This window comes from Seriola aureovittata, chromosome 18 (genome assembly GCF_021018895.1).
Source record: "Seriola aureovittata isolate HTS-2021-v1 ecotype China chromosome 18, ASM2101889v1, whole genome shotgun sequence".
NCBI lineage: Eukaryota > Metazoa > Chordata > Actinopteri > Carangiformes > Carangidae > Seriola > Seriola aureovittata.
In genome coordinates, this window is record NC_079381.1 from 20,844,872 (window position 1) to 20,867,377 (window position 22,506).

The 22,506-nt window shown below is 40.5% G+C and overlaps 4 protein-coding genes across 6 annotated transcripts; 2 read left to right on the plus strand and 2 right to left on the minus strand.

Annotated features, from left to right (window-relative positions):
• Positions 1-5: 5 nt before the first annotated feature.
• On the plus strand, positions 6-4,988 carry LOC130186573 (torsin-1A-like). Its single transcript, XM_056403773.1, has 5 exons — positions 6-713; positions 2,811-3,079; positions 3,187-3,362; positions 3,545-3,672; positions 3,795-4,988. Exons 1-5 carry the CDS (start codon positions 518-520, stop codon positions 4,037-4,039), a joined length of 1,014 nt encoding a protein of 337 aa, XP_056259748.1. The 5' UTR covers positions 6-517; the 3' UTR covers positions 4,040-4,988.
• On the minus strand, positions 4,713-7,478 carry nsa2 (NSA2 ribosome biogenesis homolog (S. cerevisiae)). Its single transcript, XM_056403774.1, has 6 exons — positions 7,328-7,478; positions 6,392-6,579; positions 6,114-6,264; positions 5,836-6,015; positions 5,492-5,684; positions 4,713-4,988 (listed from the first exon to the last, which is right to left on the minus strand). The coding sequence occupies exons 1-6, from the start codon at positions 7,328-7,330 to the stop codon at positions 4,921-4,923; spliced, it is 783 nt and encodes a 260-aa protein (XP_056259749.1). The 5' UTR covers positions 7,331-7,478; the 3' UTR covers positions 4,713-4,920.
• A 254-nt stretch (positions 7,479-7,732) lies between these two features.
• Positions 7,733-17,923, plus strand: gfm2 (GTP dependent ribosome recycling factor mitochondrial 2). Of its 2 annotated transcripts, XM_056403915.1 has the most exons (21): positions 7,733-8,037; positions 8,129-8,213; positions 8,844-8,889; positions 8,972-9,069; positions 9,172-9,297; positions 9,500-9,588; positions 9,685-9,773; positions 9,878-9,938; positions 10,156-10,341; positions 10,432-10,512; positions 10,601-10,749; positions 11,522-11,662; positions 11,755-11,854; positions 11,942-12,128; positions 12,225-12,301; positions 12,382-12,520; positions 12,620-12,802; positions 13,630-13,745; positions 13,826-14,008; positions 14,086-14,219; positions 17,793-17,923. In XM_056403915.1, the coding sequence occupies exons 1-20, from the start codon at positions 7,996-7,998 to the stop codon at positions 14,212-14,214; spliced, it is 2,307 nt and encodes a 768-aa protein (XP_056259890.1). In that variant the 5' UTR covers positions 7,733-7,995; the 3' UTR covers positions 14,215-14,219; positions 17,793-17,923. The 2 variants fall into 2 exon arrangements, with proteins under 2 accessions (XP_056259890.1, XP_056259889.1); XM_056403914.1 differs by lacking the exon at positions 17,793-17,923 and having other exon boundaries at positions 14,086-14,326.
• Positions 14,451-20,963, minus strand: hexb (hexosaminidase B (beta polypeptide)). Of its 2 annotated transcripts, none has more exons than XM_056403916.1 (14): positions 20,617-20,963; positions 20,292-20,443; positions 19,411-19,476; positions 18,853-18,899; positions 18,603-18,713; positions 18,407-18,508; positions 18,191-18,323; positions 17,877-18,057; positions 17,700-17,786; positions 17,542-17,614; positions 15,659-15,839; positions 15,122-15,212; positions 14,908-15,012; positions 14,451-14,780 (listed from the first exon to the last, which is right to left on the minus strand). In XM_056403916.1, the coding sequence occupies exons 1-14, from the start codon at positions 20,883-20,885 to the stop codon at positions 14,717-14,719; spliced, it is 1,662 nt and encodes a 553-aa protein (XP_056259891.1). In that variant the 5' UTR covers positions 20,886-20,963; the 3' UTR covers positions 14,451-14,716. The 2 variants fall into 2 exon arrangements, with proteins under 2 accessions (XP_056259891.1, XP_056259892.1); XM_056403917.1 differs by lacking the exon at positions 15,659-15,839 and adding an exon at positions 16,526-16,700 and having other exon boundaries at positions 20,617-20,962.
• Between the last annotated feature and the right edge of the window lie 1,543 nt (positions 20,964-22,506).

Consider the following 22,506-nt stretch of genomic DNA (forward strand, 5'->3'; position numbering starts at 1 on the left):
TAAGATTTAACATTGTTGTTGCTTTCCAACACTGGACACTGATCTTGGAAAGTTTGATACTGAGCTCAAAATGTTTCCTCTAGACTGGTAAATAAAGAGCTGTTCATGCTAACGCTAGATGTAGCAATAGTAAAGCTTACAAATAGCTCATTTAAACAGAAAATTAGCTCAAAATTGAATTACCTTTGGAAACTAGAGTATTGTGTAATGAATTTGATTTGTAATTCATGTAATTAAACTATGTTTGTTTTTATGTATCATAATCTGTGCACTAACTCCTGCACACATTGCGCCGTTGTCTTGGTGGTAAAGTCAGTTCCATAGTGTAAATAAAGTTTATTTAAAAAAAGAAAAAAAAAAAATCTAAATTAAAGACCGCGGCACCTCCACCTCCAGCTGTAATTAGTGACTCCACCACCAGCTGTTGACTCGCCCTCCAGCTGTGTTTACTCACTCCGCCTCACCAAGCTGTTAGACACTTTACTTTTTCTTAACTTATAAGAAACACTTGCACGAGATGAAACCGAGGAAGCAACATGTTCTGCTGCTGTGGATGTTGGTCTGCTCCGGAGGGGCCGAGGCGTCAGAGTACGTCGGCGCCGCAGCTGTGGTCGGCGTTGTTGCGACTCTGGCTGGAGTTGTATATAGGTGCCAGAACATTTACTGCTATTATGAGTGCTGTGGACGCCAGTGGATTTCTTTCAATTGGCAAGGTAACACACATTCATTTCTATTCAAGTAAAATAAAATTAAATAAATGGATTAAAACAAAACACTAAACAGTTTTTTTTTCCCGTTTTGTGTGTGTTTTATATATGTGATAGACTTTGTCACTGATGTTATTTTAATGTGCAGCTATATAGTGCTGTGCAGCTGCATGTCTCCTACAATCTTTTGCTTTTCACTGTCATCTACTTCTATGAAGTTTGGGATTAACAAATCAAATTTCTCAAAGTATTCAACTCTTTGAAGATCTAGATATGTTAAAGTTGACTGTCGATGCCCAGTTCTGACCGCAGGTGCAGGTGCAGGTGCTGCTGTAGTCCTTGTGTGGGTGACAGCAACACTAGGTAATCAGCATGGAGCCTGAATTTAACTTCCTTATTGTTAAGGGTTAAAGGTTGGAGATAAGCTGTTGTCTGGAAAGACGTCTCTCCCTTGAATGAAGAAATCTGCAGTTTTGTTGTAAAGTTTTACTCCACATTTATTACAGATGAACAGAAAGCTTACATTGACTCAATTATGTCATAAAGTTTTAACTGCTTAATTAATTTGGAGAATTTTATTTTATAACTGCTCTTAGAATCATAAGCCTCTTCAAAATGAATAAAACATGTGTCTGTATGCAATATATTTAATATGCTTTCTTTGTGTTTTTACATGTTTTTATTTTATACGTTTGTTTTTACTTGCTTTACTTTTACGTAATCTTATTTATTTTTTATTATACTTTGTACAGCACTTTGGTCAGTTCAAGCTGTGCTTAAGTGTTCTCTAGCAATAAAGTTGATTTCACTTGATAAGGAAGGACAGCGTCCGGGGATTGCTGCAGAAAACCTTCCCCAGATTACTGCTCACAGAAATGCCTCAGTAAATGTTAAGAGTGTGTGAGTGAGTTCAGTATATTCAGTTTGAAACAAAATGATGGACAGGGCATTAAAGTGCTTTAATTAGAGTATGTTTACATCAATATATAAAGAGCTGTGTGGGGGATATAGCCATTTAACATCATATAATGTCCAGTATTTTCCCATGTTGGTTGTTGGCCTATTAGCTTGTAACTGGCAGTGACGGACAGTTAGTGTTAGTGGTTGTGTTAATGTAAACTGTCACTCTCTTTACTGAGAAGGTTTTGGAGACCTGTGAACGAGCAGTGCGTTTCAAGATGGTTAGCTTTAGAGAAAACATTGGTGAGTCTGAGCCACCAATGTTTGAGCCTCAGTCAGACCCAGACTCAGACAAGGAGTCCGTTGTGATCAAAAACAGCGACTACCAGACGTATCAGAATGGTTAGCACAGTTAGCATCTTTTATTTGTTTGTTAGCTTGTAACTGGCGATGGCTGACAAAGTGTTGGTAGTGTTGCTAATGCAAACTCTCCCTCTCTGTATTGATAATGTTTCAGGTTTATTTTCCCTGCCCCCGTCCCCACAAGTTGACAGGATTGGTTCCTTAGGTTTGTGGCGTAACCCTGGCTGTCCGAATCTGTTTTTATGAGATTGTTATTGGTACACTGCAGTTCCAAGGTGGAGATATGCAGTCATGACATTGACTGCTTATTTTTCTCTTGAAATGTCTGGTATTATATAAAGAACACCATATGGACATGTTAACTAGCTTAAAAACTTTTCATCAGAGGGGGTTGCTATTAAGGATCTGTGGATACTAATGTGGAGTGGTATATTATAGTAAACCATGAGTGACAACCCCTTCATAGTGTCACAAGCCAGTGAAATAACAGAGGTATACCATCACCCACTTTTTGATCTTTGCAATGTTGACAGTGCCTGTCACACTGTTTCAGGTTTAGATTTCAGTCAGATACAGGGTTTTCCCACAGTATTTATATGCTGCCCTAGATTTAGTGTATGGGATTTGCTGTATGAATAAGATAATAATAAAACCGTTTGGTGTTTCCTGATGGTACTTAAATGTAGGTATAGTGGAAGAAAACAAGACTATGGGGAACTATGGTGTGAGACAAGGCAAGATGTTGGTGGCTTACCACATCAGCTAAACAGTCGCAGTGAGGTTTTTCAGTCAATTTTTGCAGCCAATACTCCAGTTGACCTTCTGCTTTCTACTTTCCAGGATTTGCGGATGACCTCGACCTCAAACTGTTTGGACAGCACATCGCAGCACACAGCATCTTAAAAGCTGTGGAAGGATTCATGAGCAATGCAAACCCCAAGAAGCCTCTGGTGCTCTCTCTGCATGGATGGACCGGCACAGGGAAGAACTTTGCTAGTCAGCTGATTGCTGAAAACATTTACAAGGAGGGAATTAAGAGCAGATTTTTTCATGTTTTCTCAGCCACACATCACTTCCCACATCCAAAACAACATCTTCAAACTTACAAGGTATGGAGTATAAATAAGTTGATTTATTTTACTTTTAATTAAAACACAGTGACACTGTTCTTTCTCAGCCTTTTGTATGAATTAAAGTTGTCAATGTTTCTCCTCAGCATCAGTTAAAGCAGTGGCTCAAAGAGGGCATCGCCGACTGTGAACGCTCCATGTTCATTTTTGATGAGGTGGATAAGATGGATCCTAAATTGATGGACAGCATTAAGCCATACCTGGACTACTATGACAAGCTGGATGGAGTTTCTTATCAGAAAGCCATCTTCATCTTCCTCAGGTGAAAAGCTGAATGTATTCCTCAGGGTTGGGTTACGCTTGATCAGAACTATTTTGTATGCCGTGTTGTCTGACCACATTAGAATTGAAAAGGGTTTATAGCTTTTTCTGAATGGCCACTGGTAACAACAGATAAACGGAGGCAAATTCTAATATGTGGCCTGTTTCTGATCTTCCTCATAGCAATGAAGGGGGAGACGTCATCGCTCAGACAGCTTTAGATTTCAAGAAAGCAGGACGAAGACGGGAGGATATCAAGCTCGTAGACCTGGAAACACCGCTTTCTCGATCACTGTTCGACAACACCCAAAGTGAGTATAAATGCTGGAATGCTGTTGTGTCATTATCATTCAGTAATTAGCCTTGATAAAAAATTAAAAAAAACCTGGCCTTTTTTTTCCTACTGGAAATACCTATTAAACTCTCTCTCTAGGTGGCTTTTTTCGTTCAAGTTTGATTTCGAAGAAAATGGTGGACTACTTCATCCCGTTCCTGCCTCTGGAGTACAACCACGTCATCCAGTGTGTCAAGGCTGAGATGAAAACCAGAGGAATTTTGCCAAACCCGGATGTGGCAGAGAGACTGGCCAAAGACTTAGTCTATTTCCCCAAATCTGAAAGAATCTTCTCTACCATTGGCTGCAAGACGGTAGACAAAAAGTTGCACTTCTACCTTTAATATCAAAATCGGAAGGATGCTACGTTCGATCACAATGTGCACTTTTTTTACAAAGAAAACCTGACTGAACTCTTCAGATGGCTCTCTGGAGGTTTTTTTGTCTGACCTCGGGGCCATGAAGAGGGTCAGCACCAATGTTTCCTCTCGCTTACACTGAATGAATGAGCTGATGAAAGCGCTCAGCGCTAATTGAATGAAGAAATAATAAGATTGGAATATTATCCTTTGTAACTGAATACGGGGTTTGATCTTTGCTATTATGTCAGAATGAAAGTTTCAAAGATGGTGCTTTTTTTCCTATGAGATTCTTAATGAATGCGTCTTGAAACTACGACAGGTCACTGAATTAGTTTTTTAATCTGTTGAAGAAAAGTTGCAACTTTTCTGTGAATCAATGTGGTTGCTATAGTTGTTCTGCTGTTTCATTTTTCATATTATGTTTAACAAATGTGTTGCTGTGAACAATGAATGAATTGGTGTGATAACAATCTATGAGTTGGCTTTATGGAACAGCTTAATCCATATTTACTTTATTAGGATCATTCAGCCCAATTTTCACAATAATTCCTGTGTTCAATAATTTCAGTTTTCAGTGACAAAACTGACTCAACTGCTTAACTGTTTATTATTATGTGGAATATTTTAGTAGTGAGCAAAGACAGGGACAAAAGCATTATCTGGTGTCATATCAAGTTTATTTATATCAAGTTTAACACAGTAATCACCTCATTTTATTTTCCTCTGAACGTCCAAACACTGTTGTGTTGCATCCGCGATCTTCCTGAAAATCCCATGATTTTAAGCCCCTTGCATGTTGCAGCTTTGTGTTCTTTGTGGTAATTAAGAGTTACCAGGCACAGTCCGTATAAAGGTTGAGAGTCTTATACCAGCAGGACTGCATTAATGCAGCCATCATTTTCTGGGTTATTTGTCACCTGGGCATATTTACCTGAGAAGCAGAAGAAATTTTAGTTACAACATTATCAAGTACCACATTAATATATCCAGAAATATTTTTTTAGTATTACATTTGCAGACTAATTAAGATATTTTCTTAAAACTGAGTACTGTAGTAGTGTATGAAGAAACAGAAGACACTGAGACAGCCTGAATCTACAGAAGAAGCGTGGTACATTCTGTAAGACGCTTGGAACAACCTGTTCAACCTGCACAAGAGTACTTGAATTTTGTATGACGTTAATTGATAAATAAAAACTATTGATTGCATTATTTTTGAAAGCATCCTCAGAATTTTTTCACAAGAAACGTATGCGCAATACTGTGTAGAGCTGTCGTAAACGGGCAGTTTAGCCCTTTGAACTGAGGATGGAAGTTGAATTTATTGTTGATGTTTCTGAGTCATTCCTAAAAGTGGGAATAAAGCGATTGCTGCAGCGCATGTAAATACATTCACCAATGCTGTTATGGCTTCACATAGACTCGAGCACTCACCCCAGACAACCTTTCCTCCTTGTGTAACCAGGCCCAGCTCGCTGACATTGACCTCTACGACTGTTCCTTTTGTGATGACTCCCAGAGAGGTGTAAAGAGGTGAGGAAGGGTTCTTCTTCACTCCAAGGATGGGAAGACAGAATGTGGCCTTCAGCTCTGGATGTGTGACATGAGCTTTCTTAAAACGTAAACCCTGAAGAAGAACACAGAGAACCAGGTGATTTAGGAGTAAGGCACTTCAACATTAAACCCTAATGCACACAAAAAAACAGTGTTGGGGTTTAGTTCAAGTGTAGCTTGTCACGTAATGTCTAAAACATTTCAAAACAACAATGAGATCTTACCATAGGCCTGATGAAACGCTCATATTTTGGAGGTTTACGGGTGAAGCCATCACCGACAAAGCAAACTTTGGTGACCATTCTCTTCCAGGCTTTCTTTTGTCTCTTTCCAGTTTTGATGACTTTAAGCACTTCTGTCTCTCCTTGGGCACGCACCTTTGGCAGGGGCACCTCCCATTTACCCTACAGAAAATATTACACATATGGGTTTAGACAACATTGATATCATTTCCACACATAAAAGCACCAAAAATGGATGCTGCTGACAAGCCAACACTTACAGCCTTCTCTTTCCTCTTCTGCTTGATCATGTTGGAGAGGACCTTAGCACGGGACTGTCCCTCTCTGTCCAAGAGGTAGGCTGGCACTGCTCCCTCTGGCGTCTTATCATCATTCTTTTGTTTTGTCTTCCTCTGTTCATGCATTTTGATGCTGCAAAGATACAAGTCAGATTTGTCTGACTGTTAATAAGGCACAGTTTTCATGTTTTGTTTTTCTAAACCAGCTAGAAAAATAAGCACTGTTTTCAACAAAGCCACATTTCTCCCTCTATACTCACGTCTTCTTCATCTGGATCTTCTCTGCATGTCTCTGTTTGTGGTACAGTTTGGCCTTCAAACCAATCAACTTCCTGGCTTTGTGCGACCGCTCATGGGCCTCACGGCTCTCCTTCTTCCTTTTCTTTTCATGGTGGTCCAGGCGGTAGCCGTGCCGCTTGCGGTGCAACTCAATGTGCTCGTTCTGGGGCTACAAATGAAGAACCAAACACGAAATTCAGTTCTTCTTGTTATGAATTGTAAGAAATTCACAGGTTTGGTTTGGGGCAGGCATCTACATTTTCCAGTTAGCTATACAGATCTTCAGATACTTTCATGGCTTAAACAAAATTAATTGATAAATTATACATTTTTTGAAAACAAAAACGCCAAACATTATATGGTTCTTGTTTCATTAATGCGAAGATTTGCTGCTATACTCTATTTTATATCACTGAGAAGTTTATATATACTGGTTTGTTATTGTTGGTTGGGCAGACAAGCAGTCAGAAGACGCACAAAAACAATTCAGCTTAATTTTCAAATTCAGATCAACGTCATTAATAAAGGCAACACCTAGCGACATGTCATGCAGAAAGCATAGCGAGATCTAGACTGGATAACATGTTATAAATATTACAGGTAAAGGATTTGAACTTTAAGGTTGTGTGACGCCGTTCACGCATCTACAACTGAGCACGCCATATAGATGGTAAACAAGTGAGGCAACTTTCACAGAAACAGAGCTTTCACGCTCATACACCTGTAATTACATTCGTCAGTGGCGGTCAAACAGTTTTCATATAAACACTTTATACACAGAAACTCGTCCTACACAGAGTAAAGCAGTACGTCACCCCGCCACATGTCAACCAAAGCTAATGCTACCATAACATGCTAACGCGTTAAACTGCCCGATTAAAGTAAAGATAATACAGTTTAAAAGGTTGCTTCCATACCATTTTGTGGTTAAGAAGTTACGTGTTACGATGAATCCGTTGAAGATGATATCAGTTGGTACAGACGCAGGATATTCGGTGTTTTATTCTTGAGGCTGGGGTCCTTTAGATGTTGTTTTCCCCGGAGCCGAAACTTAGAGGAAGTACGTCATCGTGATGCAACCGGATGTCCGTAGATCAAATATGAACGGCTTATCGCGACACTGGTCCATTATTAACGATTAAGGATAAATTACATAATTATCATATACTTTAAAATATAATAACAGTATATAATCCATGTGTGATTTTATGTAGGTATATTAAACTATTTTATCATTGACGGAGCAAGTTTTGTTTTCATACCCGGAACTATAAGCCTTACACGCTTGTTCCTATGAATCTATTTTGGGGATGTACCTTATGAAAGCGTGACTTTTATGACAGTATGAAAGATTACTTCATTTTGTAGGACACTTGAATGCCTTTTTAATGCTTCCAGTCTTTAAGACGTCCAGTATTATTCAGCTTATTATAGCAGTAGTCTTTCTGTTCTTCCTCCTGCTTATGGTGCAGCCATTAAAAATAGGCAGACATTGCTTCTTTTAACTAATGTTCCTCCACTATGGCTCACCTGAAGCTTTTTTTCATCCTGAGGGAGAAGCTTGGAAGATAACTAGACATCAAAGATGCGTGTTAGAGCCTTTAGCACATTTAGCAGGATGATTTGGGTAAGTAACAGCTTTTCTAAAATATGTTTTGTCAGTGATACAATATATTGATATTATGTTGAGTTCATAACAGGGTCGTTGTCGTCCACAGGGAAGGTATTTTTTAACTGCAGGGCTGCAGAGCTGCAGATGCAGAGTAAGCTGTCATGTAAAGAGACAATACAGCTTTCTTCCAGGTAGGTTGTTTTCTTAATTGGATCCATTAACGGACATGTTTTAATTAGTTGATTTATTGATTTGTCAAGCAACAGGAAACTAGTTGATTCCAATTTTGGTAATCAATTATTGGATTCAGTCATCAGTTATAAATGTTACACATTTGCTGGTTTAAATATTACATTTGTTTGCTTCAATGTTTCACATCATTACACAGTAAATCTTTTATTTTGTTGACAAACTATCCTCACCACCACCAAAGTCCATTTAGTAGCTGAGGTTTTTGATCATATTACATGATCTTCACCAGCAGATACGTTTTCCATATTGTTGCATTGGCGGATGATTAGAATGACACCTGCTAAATGAAGCTCATTTAATATGTTTGAAAGCTCCAGAACTGCTACTAAATGGAATTTGTTTTGTCAGCTGCTGTTTGCTAAGTCGAGGATTGAACTTTGAAACTGAACATATACTTTTTGGGGTTTTATTTTTGACCGGCATGAGCAGTTGTGCATTAGTCATTATTTATGACATTGCATTGATTAATAATTGATTCTTTGGAAAACATATTCAGTAACAGAAACTTACACACAGCATCACTAACTCAGTCAGATCGTCATTGCTGTACTTCATGTTCACTGTCATAGATGATGTGAAATCCTTGCGGGCCGTGGTCAACCCGGACATATCCAAGTAAGTAATTGCATTCTGCAGTCACTTGGCTGAAATACTCTTTAGGTTCAGCTCCGTGTTAACTTGTGTGCTGTATCTGCAGGATCCGAAACATCGGCATCATGGCCCACATCGACGCAGGAAAGACGACAACCACAGAGAGGATGCTTTATTACTCTGGCTATACGAGGGCACTAGGAGGTGTGAAGGAGGAAGAGATGTGAACACTGTTAATTCTTTACAACTTACAGACTGCCTGTTTGTTTCTGCCTCTCGGCTTATTTCTGTCACTGTTGCTTTTAGATGTAGACGACGGGGACACAGTCACAGATTTTATGGCTCAAGAGAGGGAGCGCGGCATCACCATACAGTCGGCAGCAGTCACATTTGATTGGAAAAGTCATAGAATAAACCTTATAGACACCCCAGGTAGAGATATTATATGTAAGCATCCTTCTTAGACTAAAATATCCCAATGGAAATGAGAAGAAGCGGCTCCTCAAACTACACTGTGTGTGTGTGTGTGTGTGTGTGTGTGTGTGTGTGTGTGTGTGTGTGTGTGTGTGTGTGTGTGTGTGTGTGTGTGTGTGTGTGTGTGTGTGTGTGTGTGTGTGTGTGTGTGAGATCACAGGACATGTTGACTTTACTCTCGAGGTGGAGCGGGCGCTTCGCGTTCTTGATGGAGCTGTTGCAGTGTTTGACGCCTCAGCTGGTGTCGAGGTTAGCCTGTTGCTTTCAAACAGCTTTTTCTCTAATTACTGTGTCGCAAAATTGGGTGCACTCTGATCACAGCATCTTCTGTTGCCCTGACAACAGGCTCAGACTCTGACCGTGTGGAGGCAAGCGGAGAAGCACCACATTCCCTGTGTTTGTTTTCTGAATAAAATGGACAAACCTGCAGCCAAGTGAGTGACTCAACAGTCCAACCATACTGTGTACCACTTATTTTGCTTTTTCCAAAATCTTTTACTGGAAACTGCCTTTATTTATTTATTTTTATTTCTCTCAGCCTGAGTTTTTCCATCGAGAGCATAAGACAGAAGCTGAAAGCGAATCCAGTCCTCCTGCAGGTAAGAAAACAAGAGGTGAATCTTTGATGAAGGGTAACTTTTAAATGCCGTTAAAGGAATTACCTTGTAATGACTGAAATAAGTAGTTCAAGTTGTCCAAATGTATTTTAATTACTGTACAATTTCTAACGCACAATACAAAGGAAGTAAATGCAACAAACCTAATAGGAGTCATGTCACCGTGTATTTTATTTGTCTCCTGAATCTTGTTTCGTAGATTCCTGTTGGCAGCGGCAGGAACTTCACAGGTGTGGTTGACTTGTTAACCAACCAGAAGCTGATATGGAAGCTAAGATCTATGGGAGATGACGGACGAATGTTTGAAAGCAAACCTCTCGACCAGTCTGATGAGCCAGAACTCCTGCAGGAGGTGAACGAGGCCAGGATGGCTTTAATCGAACAGGTACATGTCATATTGTTTTCAGCAGTGATGAATGATGTTGTTGATTGTTTGTATTTTTCCTCCAGTATGTATTTCTTTTCCCAATCACAGGTTGCTGATCTGGATGACGAGTTTGCTGAACTGTTGCTGACTGATTTTGGTGATAATTTTGATGCAGTCCCCTCAGTCAAAGTGAGTAATATATGATCCCGGTTCAGAAGCCTAGAAAGTAGCACAGTTAGTCGTGAATACAGAGTAAACTTAGCTGATGTGTCTGCAGCTACAAGAGGCTGTGCGGCGGGTGACTCTGGCCCGTAAAGGCGTCCCAGTCCTCTGTGGGAGCTCTTTGAGGAACAAAGGTGTTCAGCCGCTTTTAGATGCCATCATCGCCTACCTGCCTGCCCCGAATGAACGGCACCACGACCTGGTGTGAGTGAACTATTTAACATGTGACCAACTTTGACCAGAACTGTCATAACACTGAGTGAAAGAAGGATTCCAGCATGTTGAGAGTATTTGTTCAGGCTCGTTGGATAGTTTCAGTTTAATTCTATGGACAGTTTCAGTGGAAAGTTTCCTCATCATGTGGAATTGAATGGGTATGAATGAACTGGTTTGATATGAGTTATATGGGTGTTTAAATGTTGTTTTTCTTTTATACATCTGATGAAATACATCAATTTAATCATAATAACAAAGGAGACACAAGATTGCTGAACGTAATGAACATTTATATTTAACACTAAAATATTAATCACTTGAACAAAGAAAAATATTTGAAAATAAAAAAATGTGTGTCTGTTGGTTTAAGTAGATCTGCACGCTACTTATTATTTTACATTAAAAAAAGGGAATTTCCACAAGTAATCAAAAAACTAAACTTTACTTTAACAAAATTTACAATTTACAATTACAGACATTTTTTGTTTATCAGCCTCATGAGCGCAGATATTGGCGAATGCCTTTTATCTCAAAATGCCAGATATCAGACAAATTCATTGGTCTCTCACTTATTATCACAATTATTGGTAAATAGATAGAAGATACATAAAAATGAGCCAAAAGTCAAATGATGCTGGAATTGTCCTTCAATTACTGTAACATGCCAGTATGAAAATATGTTTCTATAAACAGTACATTTGGTCATTGTTGTCAGACAGTAAGGTTTTTTTTTTTTTTTTTTACATTCCTCATCCCGCAGGCGCTGGTACAAAGATGACTTATGTGCTCTGGCCTTCAAGGTTCTCCACGACAAGCAGCGCGGTCCTCTGGTATTTCTGAGGATTTACTCTGGTACTCTGAAACCACAGTCAGCCGTCCACAACATCAACAGGAACAGCATGTATGTCGTTTCCCTGGGAAATGTAACCCACTCAGTTTTGACCCTGATGATTAGTGTCAAACCTTTTCATCTTTGCATCATGTTGTCTGTAGAGAGAGGATGAGCAGGCTGCTGGTGCCGTTTGCTGATCAGCATGTGGAAATCCCCTCGATGACAGCGGGAAACATTGCACTAACTGTAGGACTGAAGCAGGTAGAACATCACTGTCGTATTCCTTATTTGCTAAATTGAATATTTTCTTCCTCAAAAGGTTGTTTACTTTTTCTGCTTTCACTTAAGACAGTCACAGGGGACACCATCGTTTCATCCAAGGCTTCGGCAGCAGCTGCAGGCCGCCGAGCCCAAAATGAGAGCGGGTTGGGGAAGAAGGGCGGGGAAAATGCGACCGTGGTGCTTTCAGGAGTGGAGGTCCCTGATCCCGTCTTCTTCTGCACTATAGAACCACCCACCATGGCCAAGCAGGCAGGTCAGTGACAGCGGTTATAGCTTTGTTACACATGCACAAGAGCTTAGCTGCACTCCTGAAAACTTGTCACTCACACATTGTTTTTTTTTCTGAAAGATCTTGAGAATGCACTTAACTGCCTCCAGAGAGAAGACCCCAGTCTTAAAGTCAGGGTTGACCCTGATTCTGGGCAGGTAATACCATCATTGGATTAACCAGGTCAGAGCCTCTGCCACAGTGAGTCAACTAAATGTCCTTCACTCTCCTTTCTCAGACTGTTTTGTGTGGGATGGGAGAGCTGCACATCGAGATCATCCATGATCGAATCAGAAGAGAGTACGGCATCGAGACGCACCTTGGACCACTACAGGTGGCTTATCGGGAGACTATTCTCCACGAGGCCTCTGCGGCAGGTACAGCAAACATACATCGGTGCATTAGGTGGGGGAGACATCATTCCTGTCGACCACATTCTGTTCCTGCATTGATTTTCCTCATTGCTTATAATGTAGATACACTGGACCGGACAGTTGGTGAGAGAAGACATGTTGCGACAGTGGAGCTGGCCGTCAGGCCTGTGGACATCTCTACAAGTGGTTCATGTGAATTAGCTTTCACAGATGAAGTTGGGGGACATATACCACAGGAAATGAAAGATGCAGTGGAGAATGGAGTGCACAGTTCATACCTTCAAGGTAGCACTGACTAAACTCATTTATTCTCTTTCTTAAAGGCCCTGAAAACTTTTCTAACATTTCTAACAACAGTCTCTCTAACATTAAATCTTTATCACTAGATAAACAACAAAGTTCAAGTTCAGGAAAACAAGTTGTTAACTGGCTTGTGGTTGATTGATTTAATTCTTCTGTGTGATATGTGAAAACTAGAGTTGTGTGTCTCCACCAACCAGCTGTTGCAGGAAATGTTCGGTTTACACAATCTCCCTTTCCTGAGTTACGGCATCGAAAAATGGCCAGAAGTGTTTTTGCAGAACATCAACTTGAACTTGTGTCATAGTGTATGAATTTGTGACTTACGGCCATATATATGTTTTGTGGGGTCACAGTGATCTGGATCTTTGACCTCTTACTACCAAATTCTTATGAATTCACCCTGAACTCCAAGTGAATGTTTCTGCAAAATTTGAAGAAATTCCCTCAAGCCGTTAGTGAGATATCACGTTCACAGGAATGGGATGGACGGACAACCTGAAAACGTGTTGTCTCTGGCCCCGGCTGTCGCTGATGCATGGGCAGTAAAAAAAATCTTTTTTTATTGTGAACTGATCTTCTTTTTTTCAAAGCTGCGTGGGTGTTTAATTTTATTTAATCTGGAACTGAGATTAAGATCCCCTTTTACAAGATAGACCTGAGGACAAAGTACACACACACACACACACAAAACTGTGTTCACGCAGTAAGAAACTGAGTGTAATAGTTTTCAGGGCCTTTAAAGAAGGAACGTAAACTTGTCAGATTGTTATTATATAATGACACTGACTGATGTCTGCTCACACCCTCAGGTCCATTGCTAGGTTATCCTTTACAGAGTGTATCTACACTGATCCAGAGTGTCGCCATGGAACCAGGAACGTCTCCGGCCATGGTGTCTGCCTGTGTGTCCCGCTGCATGCTCAAGGTAAAACATCATGATATGTGAGAGCTGTAAACTGCAGGGTTGTCCATAGAGAAGCTACAGTCGTGTTTGTTTGGACGCAGGCCCTGAGGCTAGCAGGAAGTCAGATCCTGGAGCCAGTGATGTCACTGGAGGTGACGGTTGGGGAGGAACACCTGAGCTCCGTGCTGGGGGATTTAGCCCAAAGACGAGGTACCGTCAGAGACATCCAGAGTCGTCATGACAACAAGGTGCTACTAGCGACCGTGCCCTTGGCAGAAATGATGGTGAGGTGACATCTGATTCAAACATTTTATCTGTATGTTTTTCGGTTTAAGTTATTGACACGTGTTTCCTTGTGAAGGGATATTCCACCATCCTGCGAACGCTTACATCCGGCAACGCCACCTTCTCCCTGGAGCTGGACAACTACGAGGCCATGAACCCCCAGGACCAGAACACGCTTCTTAAAAGAATGCGTGGCCTGCTGTGATTCAGGTTGGTAACACTGTGACCCATCAGGAATGGCGCTCTCTGACAGACGCATGGCGTCTACCCAAACAGACTTTTCCAGGACTATCAGATTTGAAAATGCTGTTTATAATGTGAATATCCAGGATGAAAACAACTATACAAATAGTGTAACATGTTCTTAGTTGGATGTAAAATAAATGTGCAACCAATTACCTCATAACCTTGTCTTTCAAAATGAAACAATGGACTAGCATCTAAAATATCAACATTTTATTCACAATTGTACAAACATTCATAAAAAAAAAAGCAGTGACTGCATTCATGATTCAGGATGTTTAACAGCATCAGATGTGATCATGAGTTCTGTGCGTGTCTCGGTGTAGCAATACATTGCCAGTGTATCTCTAGAAGAGCAGTTTAGCATTTGATTTCTCAGTTTAAAATGCAATCATGGAGTTTATCGTATATGGACTTGATTCCTTTTCCCTTTTCCGTCCACACGGCCGGTCTTTCAGTTGTTCTCAGACACCTTTGTACTCACGGGGACAGTAGCTGGAAAACAGCGGCTCAGCTGGGATCCCGCGCCTTAGACAGGAAAATACGAGGAATATGTTTTTATACAGTTCTGTTTAATGTGGGTTAGTGTGATGGCACAGCTTTTGGAGACTTGCACTGATGTAGTGAATGGTATAAAGAGATGCGAGATACTTACTCCACCATACGACAGCGGTGCACCGACAGTCTGTTGAAGGCGTCGTTGATGTCCGTCACTTCTTTGGCGCTCCACAGCCGCTCCGCCACAGCACTGGCACGAGGCCTGAGGGAGTGATAGAAGACAAGAGAAAAAAAAAAGATATCAGTCCATTCATTGTCATGTGATGTGTCAAGGTTCAAAAAACATAATTAAGGAATCACATGAGACATACCAGAGTCTGGGTGTCAGGTTGGTGCCGTCGACATATTCTCCCCACAAACAGGCTTCTCCACCAATCACAAGTTTCTTCTGTGCTTCAGTTCCTGTTTTAAAAAGTAATGTCTGATGAGCTCAAGCAGCGTCACCAACATCCAGAGAATGTAAAACTCCACAGGACTAGAGATAATACAATAAAAAGAAATAAAATGCTTAATTAAACTGAATTACGATTATGTTGATTTTCTCCCCTCTGAGAGCAAAGATATCAAGATATTTTCCCTCTGTTCATTCAACAGGCTTACACGTATTTGCACAGGAGTGACAACTCCACAACGTTTCAGATCTGTGTCCAACAGAGTCCAACAATACAGCTGATAAAATCTGGGTCAGATCAACAACACAGCAATAAAACAGAATCATATGACTGAGGCAAACTCCCAACACCCTTCCTTATGTAAATACTGAGAAAAAAAAAAAAAAAAAACAACCAGTGAAAATGTGCAGGGGGAAAAAAAATCTTGCTAAATAATTCAATCATGTGAACACAAACCCTTGAAATCCTGCGGGTCAGCCTTGTAATGGCCCCGCCAGTCCTGGCCGTAGGAGATACGGTTCAGGTACCAGGGAGTGGACAGCAGGGTCTGGTACCCTGATGATGTAACATTTGCCATCTCATTCTGGTACTGCTGCTTGGTTCCTTTCCAAACGTGGATAATTGTGTCTGGTTTCAGCTACACGGCATACATACATACATACATGAGAGTGTCAGTATCAGCAAGATAAGAGAGAAATGGTGAAGGGGGGGGGCGCGAAGACGAAAATGTTAGAGCCTTCTATTGTTTCGAATCCACTCAGGACATTAATGTGTCTTTTGTGTTTTGATTATCTTCCTTTTTAATTAGTCGCAGATGATAATGTCACAATCTGCATGATGACATTTTAGGAAAGTGTCTGGAAATTGAAAAGGTTCAGTCCTACTTTCGTCTTGGTCCGTGTTCATGGAGGACCAAACCTGACTTATTTCGCCCCGGCTGGTTGACTTGAACCCTGGACCTCCAGGACAAGGAGTGGACTTCCTTTCGGTGCCAACGTTGTTGCTGATTAATTACTTCACCTTTAGTTTATTTGGTTATTGTTTCAAACAAACCAGGATTGGTCCTCCATAGCGGTGAACTACATTGACCCATGAAAGAAACATCTGAAACCACCAACCACACTGCCCCATGTTCACCTCAGGTCTGTATCTGACTCTCTCCTTGTCACAACTGTGCAGTTTTCAAGCGTAAGCCTGTTGAACAAAGTCCAGAATACTTTTTGTTGCCTCAGTTAAATCAAACCCAAATCAGAGTTTTCCCTCCACCAAATGAACTGATTCGACATAAAACACAATTTTTTTTTTTTTTTAGTGAAAACTAACCGTTGAAGTTGAGTGGCTCAACCTTGTAGTACCTCTGCCAGTCCTGTCCGTAGCTAATATAATCTAGGTACCATGGGGCGGAGAGGATGGTGGTGTATCCCGCTGCCGTCACCTTGCCCATCTCCTCATTAGACCCGCCGCCGATCCACACATGCACTACTGTGTCAGGCTTTAGCTGCAATTGTTACAGGCCAAGCTACTGTTCTTAGGTCACATACTACAGAGCAGGCGGTCATGGTTAAAGGAATAGTTCAACATTTTGGGAAATACATTTGTTTTCTTTCTGAGATAGAGACCACGCTCGTGTTTGTATGCCAAATACAAAAACATCCAGTTAGCTTAGCTTAAAATCCTGGACCGGGGGGAAACCGCCAGCCTGGCTCTGTCCAAAAAAATAACAAAACTGGTCTACCAGCACCTTTAAAGCTCAATAATTAGCACATTATATAATATCTTAAAACATTATATCTTAAAACTATAGTGTGAGAACAAGCTGTGGCTTAACGGAGGTTATGCGCCAGACAATTAGCCAGCAGTAGCAACTTCCACCCTTAAAACCACAGTAAGTCATTTCTCTTTCGCATAATGACATTTGACAAATACTGCTAATGAGTTAATTACAGATAATGAGTTAATTACAGATAATGAGTTAATTACAGACCCATCAAAGGTGCTGGTAGGTGGGGTTTCTTACCTTTGGACAGAGTCAGACTTGCTGTTTACTCTCATTTCCAGTCTTTGTGCACACATAACTGGCTGCTGATTAGCTTCATATTTAGACATGAGTGGTATTGATCTGTTCATATAACTTTCAGCACGAAAGGAAATTATCTCCCAGAATGTGAAACTATTGTAACACAGGATGAAAAAACAAAAACACAAGTGACTTATAAATGTTGATAAAGTACTTTCCCAAACACCTTGTTTTATATAGCATAAAAAAAAATCCCTCATTCTTAACTCTAACATGCAAATAACTTTAATTGAGACAGCAAAACACACAATTTCTATTTTACCTTAACACCATTGTCAAAGACTTCCTGCCAGATCATGTAGCCCTTCTTGGTGGTGGTGACGATATCCAAGAGTCTAAAAGGACAATAAAACATGGAAAGAAATTAGGAATAAAATGTAGGGATCAAGGAAAATACTAAGGTATAAATGTGAAACAAACTTTTGGATATAGAATGATTCCAGTTTGCTGTAGTCCTGTCCGAAGCCTTGCTGATCCATGAACTTCTTAATGTCCGGGTTGGACTTCCTGCAGGTCAGAGCAAAAACAGCAGCAGATGTTAACGCTTGTCCGGTCTCTGATGCTGAGAAGTTTCCAACATCGCGTACACCGTCTCACCAGCAGTTGAAGTCCACCTCATCGCCTCCCAGGTGAACGTAGGCGTCAGGGAACACAGAGCTGACCTCCTTGAAGAACTGCTCCATGAACTCATACGTGGTGTTCAGGATGGGGTTTACTGGTCCGAAGGAGCCGGAGGGTTCGGCGCCAGAGTAGCACGGTGTGAGCAGATCGGGTTGGCCTGAGAGGGACAGACAGGTTAGATTCATTTTTTTTATGCTTTATTGTTTTCAGATAGTGTTTGCAGGTGCGTACAAAAAAAGGGCGGTGACACAGAAAGCTCCTCTCCACCAGTTATTAGTAGTAATTCTCACCTTTGCCCCAGGACTGTGTGTGTCCCGGAGTGTCGAACTCTGGGATGACGCGAATGCCTCTCAGGCGTGCAAACTCAATCACCATCTTCACATCAGCGGGCGTGTACACGTGTGTGTACGGGTGGTAAGATCCCTGTGAACAGTGTGACGAATAAGCTCTTCTGGTGGATTGTAACAAATACAGTGTGCTAATATGAAAAACGCAGTCGCACTGACCTGCTGGCTCAGCTGTGGGAACGTTCGGCTCAGGTATGGGAAGGATGGATCGTCGACGATGTGCCAGTGGAAGACATTGAATTTGTTCATCGCCATTGTTTCCTGTATGAATGGACAAAGGATTTATGTATTTAAAATTGTAAATGAAAATTAGAAATGAGACAAACAAAATAAGCAGCTCTTATTATTGACGTACCAGATTAGCCAAGATGACTTTAATGGGCAGGAAGTGCCGAGAGGTGTCCAGTAAGATGCCTCTATGCGCAAATCTGGGGAAGTCAATGATTGCTGTGGAATTGATGCTTTTCTGGAAACGCAGTTGAAATAAGCTTGAGTTAAAGCCTGGCTCATATACAGCAAGGCTGACCAGCTGTGGATGTCAAGTGCAACAAAATGTCCTCATTAAGATTAGAAAGTTAGAAACATTCATATTGTCCTTCACTTACAGCTCCATATTCATCTTCATACACCAACTGGCTGAACGTTTCCAAACCTAAAAACCATGGAAACAATGAAAAATAAAAGCAAACATCGTAATTAATCAGGTGCAGTTCTTGAAAGTCATTTGCCTTTAGATAGGGCAATAAACAAGCACACTGTAATTTTATCGTACAAGGAGTGAGGGCAACAACAAAGTGAAACTTTGTATCAGACTTTTATCTGTGATCATCGGTCGTAATGGTGACTTCAGCATAATGAGTGTAATTTGTAATTTCTGCTTCCTGCTTCTTAGATTCTGCTTTTCTCTGTTTTATATCATTATACATTGTTTGTCTTTCGGGTTTTGAATCACTGATTGAAAATAATTTCCAATATTAAGGACATTATCTTAAGCTCTGAGAAATTGTGACGGGCATTTATCACTTTTTTTCTGATGTATTGTACATTACACCAAACAATTATTCAAAAGAAATAATAACAATTAATTAATAATGAAAATAAATGTCACAAAAGCAGAGTTTGCTTTCAAATGGTGTAATAACAGGCAAAGAAAAAAGTCCTACCATGCAGAGCTCCCCAGACCTTCGGTGCTTTCAGGACAGCAACCGGCTGTTTCACTGACAGTTCATCTGTGGACACAAACAGTTGTACACTGCATGTAAATTTACAGAGTTGTCAAAGCTTTGCAGGTGGTTATTATGGAGGGTATTAGAGGGGGGCCAGGTAAACTCTAATTCCACCGGCAAATCATGAGCACACAGAATCAGATCGATGCCCCATGTCGTCAAGAAATCAGAACCTGTTCTTAAGTAAAAGTAACACTACAACAATGTGAAAATATGCGTAAAAATAAAAAGCAAAAAACCTTTATTGAAGTTCCTGCCTAAGAAAAAGTATTATCAGCAAAATGTACTTTAAGTATCAAAAGGTAATACTACTCGCTCAGCAGAAAAATGCAACCAATCAACCAACTAGACACTTGCCAAAAAATGTACCACTGGTTTGTCAGGGAAGAAACTTGAAATAGCAATGGATGAATATCATAATTAATCAGCAGAGTCCTGCAGATATCAGTATGCAACTTCCATTTCTGCAGAAGCAGTGATCAAGAAGATATTTAGATATTTAGATCATTTAATTAAGAAAAAGTACTAATACTAATAATAGTCAGCAGCATTTCACTGGTCAAGCTTTAACTACTTTATAGACTGATGAGCAGCTGATGCATCATATTTTATAAATTCATGCCAAAGTTTTATAAGTAACTCATCCTTCAGTCAGTAGTGTGCAGTGCTGTTAAACTGTATTGTATTATATAGAGATGTGCCAATTATTTGAAATTCATACTCAATTGCAGTACTTGAGTAAAAGTACTTGGTTACTGCGCGGAAGAACCGTAATAAACAACAGGATTAAATGGGATATCAAAGAGGAACAGACTCACATGACTCATCAGATGTCACACTGGGGAAACCGTCACATTCAGAGTCAGGTGATGTGATCCACACCTGCAGCTCCGTGAGCTCAGATGGGCCTGTTCGCCAGGTTTTGCTCGGCTTCTGTTTTTTGGCACCTCCAAACACGTACTCGTAATACCTGTTGAGAGAGACAAACAGGTGAGGATCTTGTTTATGAAGCGGAGACCGGCTCCTGAACGCAGCAACGAAGCTTTTGTTTTCGTCTTACAAGGAACTGGGGAGGGGGGAGAAACAAAAGCGAGCTAAAACACATACATATACAACCCAGCTGATTAAAACCCAGCTTCTCACCTCCTGTACGCGTTCTGCAGGAGGCTGCAGCTCGGGCCAGCGGATGAACCTTTGGCGTCAACAATTTTGAAGCTGAAGCCGGACAACTTCAGTGAAACCTCTGAGGTCTGCACTTTCTGCGGAAGAGGCCACAGAGAGCCATATTTTGAAGCCTGGGAAACGGGCTCGACTCCTTCTTCTTCCTCGATGTAGTTGTCATAGTTGTGCTGCAGCCCCTGACAAAAGCCGAGGGCCAGCAACAGCACCGTGAACTTCAGCGTAGTGCTCATGTTGAATGAAGACCGTAAAGTCACAAGACCTGGCAGCGACCTGAAAGCAGCATTATGCGGAGGGAGGAGGGCGGGGCTTATAAGGCGGAAGTCGATTTTGTGCAAACATTTAAAGGGGAACCACTTACTTGCTGTTTGGAAAGTATCTTGATTTCTTCATTCATTATTAAACAAATGGAATTAAATGTAAAATGCAAAGAATGCAAAACAACAGGAAACATGAAATTAGCTTTATTTATACGTACATCCATTTACAATTTTTTTTTTATCTTGGTGTCATCTGCTGGAAATAAGTAAAATAGATAAATCGATAAACTTAAAATGCAACAGAAAGGGTTGAAGGGTGAAACAAGGATGAACAGGATGAATTCAGATTAAAAAAATACATTAAATTGTATGGTAGGCAAAAGCTAGTGGACTCTAGATCAAGACATTTTTAGTTTGGAAAATATATCTGCCAGCATCTGTGTCATCCCTCGTGACTGATTTATCACAAGAGGTGGGACAAAAGTAGTTATCACTGACTGGTTTGTGCAGCCTGAGAAAAGCTTAAAAATCATTCAGAAAAAAGGGCCCATGCCCATTTAAATTTGATTATTCACACACAGGTGAACTATCTAAAAGGAAGAGTTTACAGCAAGCTTCTTTAGCTTATTAGTTTATCTATCTATCTATCTATCTATCTATCTATCTATCTATCTATCTATCTATCTATCTATCTATCTATCTATCTATCTATCTATCATTTTCCTCTCATTTGAGACATCATGTCATATTTAATTGTTAACAATGTGTATGAATCTTAAGTCTAAAAGTTAAATGTAAAATCTAAATCTAAATGATATTAATATTGAAGTAACGTACAAGTTTTTTACTTTAGTCCTATTTGAGTAAAATGCAAATCTGCTCAACATGTTTCTGAGTGCTAACAGCTAAGTGAGCTAACAGGAAAGGTCTTTCAATTTGTAATAAGGATCTGTATCACATTTCATATTACCCAGTACTGCATGATTAAAATAAGACTTGATACTTCCTGCATCAACGTTGATGTTATTGCAATCCTGTCTGATCCGCATTCAGACTCAAGCCACAGTGTGAAACTATAGCAACAGCCTGACATAAGAGATATTCTGCCATCACCTTAACCTCACTTCCTGGAAAGGTTGTGTTGGACGCTGGAACAACAATCAGCTACAGCCCAACCGCCCCTAGACTGAACCAAACCGTTTACCACGATACATATTAGGTTTAAGAAACTCAGACAAATTGAAACTCAGTCATTAGGAGAGGAAAGGCTGCCAGAGTTTAGAGGCCATTGTGGAGTTTTTAAGTTTTTCAGACATGCTGTTTGTGGTGAAGGGAAGGGTTAAGACATCAGGAAAAAAATATTATAATTCTTTTTACACATACAACAGTGAAGTGAAACCCCAAGCAATGAGGAAGTAAAAACCAATGTCATCCAAACGCATGGGTTCAGTTCATTACAATTCGGTCTGTATTTATTCCCTCAGTTCCAGTTTTCAACCCTCTGCACTATTTGCCCACTAGGTGTCTCTCGTGTCACATAGATGAAGCATTCGCCGCCACAATGAGGTTTTCTTCATAATTAAATGCATCTCTC

Coding starts and splice junctions, on each gene's coding strand:
- LOC130186573 (XM_056403773.1), top strand. CDS start 518: ATGAAACCGAGGAAGCAACATGTTCTGCTGCTGTGGATGTTGGTCTGC. Junction 3,363..3,544: donor GCCATCTTCATCTTCCTCAG/GTGAAAAGCTGA, acceptor TCTTCCTCATAG/CAATGAAGGGGGAGACGTCA. Junction 3,673..3,794: donor ACTGTTCGACAACACCCAAA/GTGAGTATAAAT, acceptor CTCTCTCTCTAG/GTGGCTTTTTTCGTTCAAGT.
- nsa2 (XM_056403774.1), bottom strand. Junction 6,016..6,113: donor AGAAGAGGAAAGAGAAGGCT/GTAAGTGTTGGC, acceptor TATTTTCTGTAG/GGTAAATGGGAGGTGCCCCT. Junction 4,989..5,491: donor AGGAGGAAAGGTTGTCTGGG/GTGAGTGCTCGA, acceptor TCTGCTTCTCAG/GTAAATATGCCCAGGTGACA.
- gfm2 (XM_056403915.1), top strand. CDS start 7,996: ATGCGTGTTAGAGCCTTTAGCACATTTAGCAGGATGATTTGG. Junction 8,890..8,971: donor GTCAACCCGGACATATCCAA/GTAAGTAATTGC, acceptor CTGTATCTGCAG/GATCCGAAACATCGGCATCA. Junction 12,521..12,619: donor CCACGAGGCCTCTGCGGCAG/GTACAGCAAACA, acceptor CTTATAATGTAG/ATACACTGGACCGGACAGTT.
- hexb (XM_056403916.1), bottom strand. CDS start 20,885: ATGAGCACTACGCTGAAGTTCACGGTGCTGTTGCTGGCCCTCGGCTTT. Junction 18,900..19,410: donor GGTCTGGGGAGCTCTGCATG/GTAGGACTTTTT, acceptor CATGGTTTTTAG/GTTTGGAAACGTTCAGCCAG. Junction 18,714..18,852: donor ATGAAGATGAATATGGAGCT/GTAAGTGAAGGA, acceptor CTGCGTTTCCAG/AAAAGCATCAATTCCACAGC.